At 43.7% G+C, this 13,123-nt stretch overlaps 1 protein-coding gene across 1 annotated transcript in view; it reads right to left on the bottom strand.

The window, feature by feature from the left end:
* ptprsa (protein tyrosine phosphatase receptor type Sa) overlaps positions 1–13,123 on the bottom strand; it is a 201,221-nt gene that overhangs the window by 32,569 nt on the left and 155,529 nt on the right. The window contains exons 19-21 of the mRNA XM_080014935.1: positions 12,594–12,757; positions 9,405–9,520; positions 1,062–1,159 (exon numbers count right to left, since the gene is read on the bottom strand). Coding sequence (XP_079871061.1) covers positions 1,062–1,159; positions 9,405–9,520; positions 12,594–12,757 — 378 coding nt within the window. The remainder of the gene's footprint in view (positions 1–1,061; positions 1,160–9,404; positions 9,521–12,593; positions 12,758–13,123) is intronic.

Genomic DNA, 13,123 nt, shown 5'->3' on the forward strand with positions numbered 1-13,123 from the left:
GGGGTGCTTGCCAATGTACCCCCCCCCACCCCACAAATACTTTTTACTTCCCGCCTGTGGTCTGGCACGCTGCGAGGCAGTGAGGTGAGGCGCAGCGCCGTGGTGATTTAGGACCTGTGAGGATGGGATATTGCTTGTATGCAAACGAGAGCTGATTCAGCGCTCCTGATTTCTAATCAACTCTGGTGTCATTTATAACCTGGACGCCCCGAGCTCAGACAGCCTGGCGCCAGATCCAACACCTTCCACCCTAACACCCCCACCCCCCGTCCCCCCTTCCATCCCCCAATCCATAGCCAAGTGCCTGCCTAAGTCCCCTTCCGAACAACACATCAAGTGAATGGTTCTACTAGGAAATGGCTAGACTGCAAATCTGTAATTACTACCTTGAGTTAATCAAGGCACAAATTGCATGCTCTACAAATCAAACACCGGGGGAAGTACGCCGGGGTTCATTGCAGAATAACAATATCAATACTTTGTTGGTAAAAAACAATGTATTACCCAATGCTTAGTATCTGTGTATGCCAGATAATGATGACACCCTATTTTGAAAGTCAAAGTATTTTATGTGCAAAGAACTTCCACATTATTTTGATCTTGCAGCTCTGAGGACGACTGACTGTTGCAACCTCTCAAATGCAGAAAAAAAAAGACAAATCCCAATAGATTTCTGTACATGATGTGACTGAGTTGGAGAGGAAATTGCATTTTGGGTTGGGTTCAGGGGGCTAGGTCTAGCTCGTCACTGCCGCACTATACTGCCACTATTCTCTTCTCCGCTGGGGAACTTCTGGAAAATTGAAAACTGCTGATTGTCATTGAGGCGCCTTATGTAGCTGAGGAGAGGGTAAAGCTGCCAAGTACAAGTGACATTTAATAATTGCTCCAGTGCATGAGACATCAATTGCTGGAGGCCAAATTGACTTGGAGCTGTTTTGTCACGTCCGTTTGGAAGACATTGTGGTTGCATTGCAGCATGAATAAAACCTGACAGGTGTCACCACACTCAAGACCTAACTATTAACCCTTTAAGCTCTGACATCAGACGTCCCACTCACCTCATATTCCTGGGAGAGCTTGAGGTTGTCGTTGGCTTTGAGGAGCTCTGTGTGTTCAGCCAGCTCTGCGATGGGGATTGGAGGGTGATTCATCATACCTGCATCACAGACAGAGGGACCATTCAAAAATGAAGAGGAGAGAATCAAAGCAAGTCAATCACCACAGTGGACAGAAAGTTGCAAGTGATAGTGCACATGAGTATGTGTGTTGTGCTTGCAAGGTGATGGAGGTTGGGGCTTGGTGAGGAAGCATGGTGGATTTTAGTAACGTAGTCAAAATAAATGTAATAGATGAAGTTATAGGAACTAATACAAGGCCAGAGCCCAAGACTTGCTATCAAACCACTATCCATATTTTTTTATTCACCAAATACCAAGGCAAGAAACACAGCGGTTCCATCTGTACACCACAGGGGCTGGCACATATCAATTAAATCTAGCCAATTGGAGTTATGGTACAGAGTAAAATAAAATGAAACTAATGCTACTCCATAGTTGGATACTTTGCAATGTGGCTTATACAGAGATTTTTTTAAAAGTCACAAACCTACTCTATTTAACTAACTTCCCCCATCTAGTCTGTAATGCTGGACTCAAATAAAAGCTGGCCAACAGCTGGGTGTCTCTAGGTGCCAGTAAAAACAGACAATCTCTAGCCAGTCTTAGGACAGGGACATTTGAGGAGTTTGCAAATTAAACATGAGCCAAACAACCAATTACACATGGTGACGTCCCAGACAAGAAGAGATGAAGCTCATGAACTGCTTCGATCAATAGCATCACTGTTGGCAAAATTGCACTGTGCTCCTCAGCACAACATAATCAAAAGCAATGTTTGCTTTGAATCATGAGGGAGGGACATCACAACAAATGGGATCACCTTTCCACAGAACACAATTTTACAATCAAGATAAGCAAAGTACTTGGTTAGAAATTGAAGAAGCTAAGTCTTTGCAACAACTCTTTGTATTCAAGTAATCAGAGGAAACTCTTACCAGCACTTCCCTGAATTTTAAAATAAATTATAAGAGCACACCAAATCAACCGATCAAGATCGAACCTGATGAACTCTGATGAATAACTTCTATGCTATGCTTATCCTTTGTCATAATGGCACAATATGCTAAACACTACCGTGCGTTCTGTGTCCTTGAACCAATTATGATCCTTCACTAACTAAGGAAGGTGCTGATCTCGGAGAGTAGCCATGCCCCAGGGGCTTGTGGGTGGGGAAGTGTGAGGGGAATAAAAGGGTGTGTGGATGTGAGCGATGCTTAGTGATAAAGTGAGGTGCTCCACCCGAGCCGTGCCAAGGCAAAAGCAAGCAACATGCTATTCACACAGCTGTCAGCAAACAGGCCCTGCCTTCTCCATAAGCCCATTCCCTCTAATGATCAGCAAACCCTGCCAGTATGATCAACAGCCATCACCATCGACACCAGGGAAACTGCGCAAAAACACAGTTCTCTTTCCTAAGTCGCAAACATTAACCTAGACTCTCTGATTACATGAAGAAATATGAATCAGCCTTGTCAGACAGTACAATTACAATTGCAGTGAATTTCCCATGGTTCCCCCTCCAGAAGGCCCTGCACTATGAGCAGTGAACTTGACTCCAGCTAGCTAGTCCATTTAGTAGCATAATGCCGTGCCCATGTAATGAAAATTGAGACAGCCATACGTTGTGGCCTTATAACTGCCCTGGGATCAACAATACATATGACTTTCACATGTATTGTCAGATTAAAAGGCAGCTATTCTCTGCAGGGTGTTAAGGTCAGTCACCCTGGAACGTTGACGTCCGGTCACAAGCCCCCCACCCCCGAGTTAAATTGGCTGTGAAAATCGGCATAATCACATTAACCATCCTCAATTTCCCTCCTCTGTGTATGCTCCACAGACCTACATGTGGCAACATTTTTGTTGTCTTTGTGACACTTAGAGAGGATCCCACTTTCTCTGACGACCTTCATATATAAGCTATGAATTTTTACAATGTAGGGACGCTAATTACAGTTAAAATTACAGCGATTAACAAAGATTGTCGTGAGAGTGGCAGTCGAATTTAGTTGACGAGCCTGTGCCATGAAAAACGAATGGAAGGGGCTGTGGGCTGTGTTTTTCAGACCAAACAGTTCTGGGGACTCCCTGAGAGGAACTGCCCACTGGCGAGCTACCCCTAGAACTACATACCTTCAAGGTCTACTTCCTGTTTGCATTCGCACCGCCAATAGGAAAACTGAAGTGATGTATGTCGGCCGGCAGTTGTTATAGCAAGTCACTTTTGCACGATATACAACCGTGTGCCGTGGGTTTCATGACATTAACAGAGTGTACAAAACATTTGTCTGTGTTTTGTTCCATTTTTTAAGGCTACCGTTACCAGTTGTTGTTAACTGCTGACGCTTTACCCATATTTTTAAATATGGCGGTTGCCGGTGCAGCACTGGCTCGTACAGTATGTTCGACCAATCGCCGTCAATCATTGTTCCTCTTGTGCTTGAAGAGTGCGTACACTGAAGTAGGGTAGCTCAAAACGGCATTCTAAGAACTACGGTCGTTCCCAGTTCCTGCAGTGCGGACACAATATAAAAAAGGGCAGGGTCCTCCTACTGTTCTTAGAACTATGGAAAGGTTCCTCCGCTCCAAAAACTCGTCATGTGTTCCAGAGTAATTGTTTTGATTTTTGTGAAAGGAATAGGAGTACTTCAAACATTTTGTTAGGCTTTAACCCATTAATTTATCTTTATCCTCAAACCTTTGGGAACATTGACATAACCTTGCTATGAAGCTTGTGTCTGTTTGTTCTTGTCTTTCTCTCCCCTCCCTTCCTTCCATTCACAATCGCTGCTCTGAGACAAACGATCGACTCATTTGTCTCCGGCATTGTTTTCTTTTACCTAACGCCGTAAAGCACACAGCGCGCCACGTGTATTTACCCAAGAGGAGATTTGATTTCTAAACTTGGCGTCGCCCTGACCCGTCCTCCTGCAAATTCACTCAAGGACAAGTTGTTGTTATTCCACTCCACTGTCGTCCCCTTAGCTCCTCTCATCCTCCTCTTCAACACCTCAAGCCCAGTCAAGCCCCCCAATCAACAGTGACATCACTTAACAGAGAAGGGGGGGGGGGGACAACCCAGACAAGCATCTAATTAAACATTTCCAATATCCCCCCATCTGCAGTGGATCCACGCGAGAGATAAAAATATAATGATTATTATTTGATAACCCCAACCCCGCTCTCCAAATGTTTATGATCTAGTCTTCCTTTATCTGCGGTAAATAAACAAAATTTTAAAAAGAAAAGAAAAACTGCTTTTTCTCTGTGATGTTCCCTTTCTGCCTGCACATCGAGGGCGGGGGGGGGGGGGGGGGGGGGGCAAACCATTGTTTGCCACCGCTTAAATTAGTTCTACTTGTTATCTCCGCACGTAAGCAAGGTCCTGTTGGTGCAGCCACGAACCGGAGCAGTTGTAGTGGAAAAGAAGAAAGTCAGAAGAGGGAGGAGGAAGGGGGTAAAAGTGTGCAGCAAAGTGTGGGGGAGGAAGAGGAGGGAAGGCGGGAGGGAAGAGGCTGAAGTCCTGCATTAAAACTAAACTAAGCCTCCGTTTCCTCCTCAGCAGACGTGATCGCACAGGTTATCAGTGCGCCGTGGTTAATGCAAAAAGCCAACAGCCCGTGTGGAAACCGTGACATTATGTTCAACTAAAATGTAAATAGAGAGAGAGAAAAAAGGACTTCAATCAGCCCAGGTTACCCGTGGATGTAAAAAAAAAAAAAAAAGAAGAAACAAGGCCGTTAGTGCTGAAGCGCTGTGTCACGAGGGAAATCAATACGCGTAGCTCAAAACAACAAGATGATTGTGGTATTGTGTTTAAATGGCACCGAGGAGGACCAAAAGAAAAAGAATGAAAAAACATAAACAGCTGGAAGACAAACAAGCAGAGGAACCAAATGTGGAGTTGACTAACTTTCATCGATAATATCAGCTTCGCTCTGAGGACTGCTCAAACCAGAATCTGTGAAGAACAGCAACATATAGGGGAAAAAACAGTTTGAAAAAGGGACGAGATGCCAACAGAACAGGCAATGTAGATATGTATGTATACAGACATCTGTCGAAATGGACAAAATAACCCCATCGGTGAAAACACACAATACACGAGAGACACAGAGGCAGGATAATATTGGAGACAAAGTCCTGTCCTGAAGAACGGAGGAGGCCTTCTCAGAGCGACCTGGCTACTGGACATGAAGCTACTCTGCAAGAGAAACACTGGGGGAGAAGGAGGACACTTTCCACACATTCCAGCATCTCCCCCTCTGCTCACAAATCAGTGCCAAAGCCGTTTCTGCTTCCACGAGCTCAAACCCATTCTGTCAGGCACCGGCGTCAACACTCATAGAAATCGAGATAACAAAATCGATTCGCTATCTCAGAGCTTTCATAAACAGCGATTAGGAGGCCTGTGGAAAGGGAACTCGAAAGAGACGGGGGTTGCAGCTTTGAGATGTGGGGGGGGGGGCTTATGTTTCCTCGTGAAAATTTGACGTGAAAGGCTCCTTTGTCCACAGTTGGCATGGAAGCATCAGGAGAGAAAGGTGTGGTAACGCTTCCACATACTGGGCCGACAGCTGAGGTGCCGGGGCGGATGGGTAAGTCAGCGCGCCGAGGAGGCGTTCTGACGGTTTGACTATTCCCCGGGGGCAGAAGAGGAGGCCGTAAGCCACAACGCCAATACCCAAGAGGATCCATGGAGGTGAAGGTGGGGAGAGATCACCGGAGGACAGGATCAAGAGGCTGCTGCGACCGTTGGGTGGGTGTGAACCGGATGGGCTGATCGCTCACTCCCTTCCTCCAACCCTGCGATGGACGGGAAGTAAATCTGGAGTAGCACATTCACAGCTGTCCTGACAGAACCCATCGTAAGAAAGCTATCTCAATGAAGAGGAAGCCGAGAGAGAGAGAGAGAGAGAGAGAGAGAGAGAGAGAGAGAGAGAGAGAGAGAGAGAGAGAGAGAGCGAGAGAGATTACACATGGTGCTAATAAGAGAGAGGTAGAGAGGAAGTTAGGGGAAAATTAAGACCTCTTCTCTCTCTAATTGATCTGAGGCAGTGACTAATTACAACTGGCTGGGAGGGCAGAGGGGGGAGCAGCGTTCAAATCTGTTGTCTCCAAATGTCATTCTTCCCAGCGGCAGGGCGGCGAATGGGCGTCTGTGTGTTGGAATGCGCTTGTAAATGTGAAACCGTGTTCAAGTGTGTGTGTGTGTGGGTGTGTGTGTGTGTGTGTGTGTGTGTGTGTGTGTGTGTGTGTGTGTGTGTGTGTGTGTGTGTGTGTGTGTGTGTGTGTGTGTGTGTGTGTGTGTGTGTGTGTGTGTGTGTGTGGGCGCACTGAAAAAGATGAGAGGAGGATGAGGATGCGAGTGTGGTCTGTGTATAGTTGAGAGAAAACAAATAGGTTTCTAATAGATGCCAGGGAGTGTCAAAACTGGAACTGGAATGCCTTTAAGTCAATAGAATTCCACCTGACGTACAAAGGGAGAAATCATTTTGGGAAAATGAGAGAGAGAGAGAGAGAAAAAAAAAAAGAATGAAGTAACGAATAATGAAGTTATGATTAATGAAAAAAAAACAGAGAGAACGAAAGATGGAAAATGGGCATAGCAATGGAGTCACTGAAAGACAATAACAGAATGTAAGGCTTATGGGAGAGAAAGATGGAGGTAGAGAAAGGGGGAAAAAATCCAAAAGTCTCCAAAAAAAACAAAAACAAGATTTGGGGAAACAGCAATAAACAGAGAGAGAGAGAGAGAGAGAGAGAGAGAGAGAGAGAGAGAGAGAGAGAGAGAGAGAGAGTAATTATAGCTGGAGGGTCGGTCTTCATTGAAGACAGACAGCAGATATCAGCTGAGCTGTGGTGCTTCATTAGTTTGGCCGTGTTTGCCAATTTAACCCCGGGCACCAATGAAGATAATGGCATACGAAGACAGAAAGGCGCCAGTCTGCGCTCCAAGGAATCATGGAACATTACTGCGAGGCTGTTACATGACCTACAGATTTGAATAAAAAATAAAGCCCACAAATGCACGAGCACTCTGAGAGCGCTGCTCTTTCTGTGTCACGTTAGCTCGTATAAAAGCTCATCTAAAAGCGATTCCAGTCAATGAGCACACATTGCCAATGCGACGTATGCTTGGTTGGGTTGAAGAGGCATGGGCTAAGTGTGCTGTGAGTATGTTCATCTGAACAATGGCTGCTATTAGCTAATGGGGATATTCACAAATGCTCATTGCCCTGCTTAATTAGGCTAAAATGTCAGTTTAAATAAAATTCTTTGGGTACAATGACATAGTGTCGCTCTGCGGAACAAGGAACAGGGATTTGGAAAAAAAAAAGACAACTATACATGTATACAGTACATATCTACAATATATGATATATTTATGATGTGTAATTAGCTATATAATCATGAATACACCAGAAAGAGAAAGTAAAATGGTCGATCCATGATTTAAAGCGGGGAGGTGGCCAGCTAAGGAGGAAAGAGAGCACTGGAAGTCAGAAAGAAAAATGGCGAGAAAAGCCATTATAACCTGCTCTCCTTGTCATTACAGAGCCTGTGATAAGACCGGGAGAAGGGCCTCAGATAAAGAGGTGGACAGCAAATGAAACCAGTACAACTTGTTCCATTATGTACAGAATATCTATCTTCACGTGTGAGTCTGTACAGTATGTGTTGTTGCGCGTATGCGGAAACAACAACTCTTCTCTGGTGTAGGTTTTTCGGTGGAATATTGGAAATATGAGTTAGTTCATTCGGAAGACAGACAGTTAGAAAGGAAAGCACAAAACAAATCTCAGAAAAGGCTTTTTAGACGAGGGTTGCCTGGTCCGGAGATGAGACGCAGGAAGTGTGAGGAAACAGAGCTGGGAGTTTGACTTGTCAGTACGATATGGCATGAGGTCGACCAAAGAAGGACTGGCAGGGAGGTAGGTGGGCAGAAACACCGCTTCGGACTCAAGACCACAGAGGCCAGAAAGCATGGGAACAGGATGGGGTGTGCTCCACCATAATCGCAGCCTTTGGTTTGGATGATCAACAGGCGTATTTGGACCAATCGGTGGACGAGAGAGGAAACATAGCAGAAGCCTTGAGGGACTGGAAAAAAATTAAGTTTACAATAAAACAATGCCAAACGCAACTAAAACTGAAGACAGAGATGATAGCTCACAGCGTTAGGAGCTAACAGCCACGTCATGTTATTGAAAGATTGGTAGCTGGATGGGTGGATGGTAAAAGCACAGATATGGTAAGTATCTAGTTATGTAGGCACATACAGAATGTCAGAGGAAGGGATAAGAGTATGTTATGGACAGCATGCATACAGCAGCATCATGTATAATCTATTGTATAATCTATTATGAGAAAAAATCTCTGTAGTGTGGGTGTGAGCTTGTTACATGTGAATACAAATGGCCAATGATACTGCAATAGTGGCTTTTCTCTAGCAAACATTACAGTTAATATCAAGTTGAGCATTTCCATGGCAACTTAAAAGCTGATTGAGTTTGACAATCCTTGAGCTTCCTGACCATGACTGAGCTTCCTTTGAAATCATTGGCTGAATAGCTATCAATTGAAGAGACTACACATCTTAAACATGCAGTACCAAAAATATCTCATCATATGTTAAGGAAATAAACCTTAAAGTTGTATTCTGAAAGATTATTTTGTAAAAAAAAAATCAAATATTTGATATGTTATATAGCAGGCACTTTTTAAGAAGCAGCCATCTAATATATTTGCATTATGCATGTTCTCCCCTTTATGCTTTTTCCCATTGTTAGTTGTGGGGCCTGCCTTTCCCAGCAATAATTCAAAGACTGGTCATTCACGTGAAGTGAACAGCAGCCGCTGTAAACTTGATCAAGCAGCTGGTGTCAGTAAACTGTCCATATGGATGAACATTCACAAAAAAGAACAGCACCCTAGGATGAATCCCCACTGCCTCCAAATTGATCACAAGAAGGAATACTTGCATTGGAGTGAAGAAAAGGGTAAAACCAGATGTTGACAAAGGTTGCCATTTCAAATGGAATTCTGGGGCTTGCAGTGTAATACACCCAACATGGAGGATATTATAGATTTCCACTTGAAATATATGGATTCAAAGACTGGTCAGAAAGTTCCCTTATTTCACCACCCCAATGGCATTTATTCTCTGTTGTTTCGGGAATAACTTGACTTTAAAGCTCGGCCCTTGTTTAAATGAATGTAAAATAAACTTCAAGTTATTACAGAGTGAGTCAGTGCAGGGGTTTTGACTGGTCATCGCACCTGGGGTCTGGAAGTTGATGCGTCTCATCTCCACGGGGTCGGTGGGGTGGTGTGGGGTGATATCAGCGTTGTTCAGCAGACACTTGGTCCGCGGCTCTGACTCTTTTCTTTTGCGGCTTGTGAAGAAGAGGAAGAGTAGGAGAGGGAAAAGAAGTGGAGGAAGAAGACAGAGAAATAAAAAGGGTTAACTTTCAGCAATGACGCAATGAGTCATCGTTACTGCCAAAGAGGGCTGTAGCAGTGGCGTCGTTAGGGGTGGGGGTCCGAGGCTTCAGCCCCGAATGTTTTACGAATGGCCCCCGATCTAAAATAGTACCGCAGGGCTGGAGCTGCACCCTCTCTGACTGTACCGACTGTGGTAGTGTGTCTTTTTTTTAGATGTAGTTTATTTTAATTATGCTCCGTTTCTTTATGGAATAAAACAAGAACCGTGTGTAATGGAGACACGTTCTCTGTCGAACCCCCCCATGGACAGTTTGCCTAGAGTGGCAAAATAGCTAGAGCCTACTTGGGCTAAGCCCCTGATGTCTCTGCATCCTAGACACGCCCCTGATCTGTAGCAAAAGCAGTGACAAAAAATATTAAATAAAACAAGTCAGGAAGTGAGCAGCTGAAAAAGCATATCATAGAAGAATATCTACCCATTAAAAAACCCTTGTTCACCGCCCCGGCACCCACATCCCGCCCGACATTCCACCAGCTAATAAAAAAACCCCATCTGTAATGTCCAGACGGGGTTAGGTTGTCTTCTCGGTAAATTGCTATGTAGGGCGGCTAAAACTTACCTGTCGGGTTTGCTGTTTCCACAGAAAGCAATGGGAGTCAAATAAATATATAAAGACAGGGAAAGAAACACAACACACAAGGAGAAAGAGAGAGGGGAGGTGAGAAGAGAGAGAATCAATAGCGAGCAGTTTAACATTCACTGGGGCCACCGCTGGGCTCACAGCCGCCAGATAAAGCTCATCAGAATTTGGAGGCCTGTGTGTGTACCAATATTGTGTGACTAAAGTGTGTGTATCTATCCATGTTATAGGTGTACTTTGTGTATCTATGTGTTTGGCTCGGCTGTGGGATGGGGTGGATTGGGGTGGATTGGGGGGGTTGGGGAGTCATCAACTCCAAGGGCAGGCTCGGGGAACACTAGTCACCAGGGAAAAATGGAAGGAAAAATGGGAACCAGAGAGAGAGAGAGAGAGAGAGAGCGAGAGAGAGAGAAAGAGAGAGAGAAAGAGGGGAAGGGAGAGAGAGAGAGAGAGATCCAAGGAGAGGTGTTACTCTCCCCAACCACAGAGGTAAGGCAAGGTCGGACACTCAGGGATCATCCGATAACACAGCGTTGTACTGGTGGCGCTCGCGCCGAGACCCTGGACCCCTGAGGAACGTGTTGCTTGGCCTGGTAAGCAGGTCAACCTCTGACAACTCCGACTTCAAAAAAGACAAATTCTAAAGAGAGCTCCAAATAAATGTTAATTATTGTAAGTTATGTAAGTAAGTTAAGTTATGCTGGTAAATAAAGTAAAAAAATGGTAAAGTAAGTCAGAATTGAACGCAGTTATGGACTAATAACATTTACCACATTTTACACGGTTACTACATTCGAAATAACAATTTTCAGTAAGCATCAGTAGGTTTCAATATTTTCACAAAAAATAAAAATAAAAGATGTCAGACTGTCTTTGTCAGCATCTTAATGAATCTCCTCCTCTCTCCTCCTTCTTCTCTTATTTCAACCCCTAAAATCTTAGTTTCACTAAAAAAAGAAGGAAAGAAATAAAGATGTCCTGTCAATGGTATGAGAGTGTAATGCAGTGGTTTCCAATGCAGAAATAATCCTTTCAAGACGTAGTTTCACCTCAATGTTTTTCTTCAGATGTTGAAAATAGTGTATAGAAAAACAATGTTTAAGTTGAAATCCACATTGGGAACAACTTATTTTTTTACAAAAAAACCCCAAAACAATAAACTCCAAAATAACACCCATTTGACTTCCAAACTGAACAGGAGTTAAAATGGCTTGTTAAAATGGATTTGTTTTCCAGCACAATTTCCATGCAGACTTTGTATTCCATGCTGCTATGAATACCAAATGAGCCGTTTCTCTCAACATGCTCTCAAACATGCAATTATATTCCAATGGCCCAACAAGCCCAGAGTACAATGTTAAATAACCGGCTCAATTTCAATGACAGGCAAATCACAGTTGTGTTGAGACAAAACAGTTTCTAGTAAATCTTTTGTCCCTTGGCTTTTAAACGCTAAACTGAGTTCCCTTTGTGCAGTGTAACGGTAGAACTACACCAGGCATGCTGGCACAGCGTAGATGCACGGCGTGCCGTAAGTGCGCGCTTCCTATTGAAACTGTGTTCATCCACTGCATGCGGCTATGCGAGCCTTTTCTATAGAAAGATGGAATCACACGACATAGGAATGTTTTTTTCAGGGAGTGCAATCAATATATGAGCCTACATTGTACCAGAGACCTGGAGCTGCTATCGGATTTGCTCATTGATCAAGACCCGTCTCTCTGTATTTAAACAGAGAACAAACACATATGTAATATGTAGAAGTAATGCAACGCAGTACAAACATATCCCACCGGCCAATTCAACATTAAGTTAATTAAGTTTTTAATGGCAGACTACGTTAAAACCTTTTTATACCTTTTAATTGGATAAATGCAAGACCTTGTTTAACTTAAAGAAATAACAAAGATTGTTTTATATTTCTCACACAATAACTAATAAAAGCATTGGTGGTATTTCAGGCTAAACTTATTATCAAACTCTTTGTTAAAAAAATATTTGAACCACTGTTGTTTCCAATAATACACCTCTCTCTATTACAACATCCACGTGTCTGGGATGCTTCACCACGTAGTGGGTGTAGCTGGTAAAAAAAAACACGCTCTGCCCCGCGCCTGGTCGCTACGCCAACGCCCCTGGTGTAGTTAGTTGGTGAAACATGGCACCGACACTGCAATGGTTCAGGCTTCTATTGCTGGAGTTGAAGTTTCAAGGAAGAGGATTTGAATTTCATTGTGTTCTCTCATGCTTAACACTTGGCTCTGTTTTTAGCTAAATCATCAAACCGGGAGACAATTATTTTTCTTGTCATTAAAAACCGGCACAATTATTGTTAGGTTTAGTTGCATTCCGCCTGCAGAACACGCTCCTAGGGTGGACTCACTTCTTGTACAGGAGGATGGCGATGACGATGCAGATGATGAAGACCACGGCCAGCACAGGGCCCACCACCCAGATCAGGCCGTCGGCGCCCGTCTCCACCTGCCGCACGTCCACCAGCTCCGGGGTCATCACTTGGTCGGTGTATGGGCTGGTCGCATACATTTTCTGCAGTGCAAAAAAATAAGGTGGTCAAGAAATGGAAGTTGGAACAGATAATGATGGCAGAGATGGGAGTGGTTTCAGCTTTATGTGGTTATTATCCATATGAGGAGGTTTTTTTGCAGTTAAAAAAATATCTAAACTCTTGGATTTATAATGAAATTAGTGAATTGGATTCTAAGTAGTTCCAGTCAAAATGGAATTAAGTAAATTAAACTGTTCCTCATGCAATACAATCTTTTCAACAGAATAGAATATAACAAGATAACACTTTATTGATCGCTGCTGTAAATTCAGGAATAGAATAGAATGAAATCTTATAGAATATTATAAAAAAACTGTAGTTTGAGCAAAATGGAGCTAAGCTTAAAT

The sequence above is a fragment of the Zeus faber genome, assembly GCF_960531495.2.
Source record: "Zeus faber genome assembly, chromosome: 1".
Classification (NCBI taxonomy): domain Eukaryota; kingdom Metazoa; phylum Chordata; class Actinopteri; order Zeiformes; family Zeidae; genus Zeus; species Zeus faber.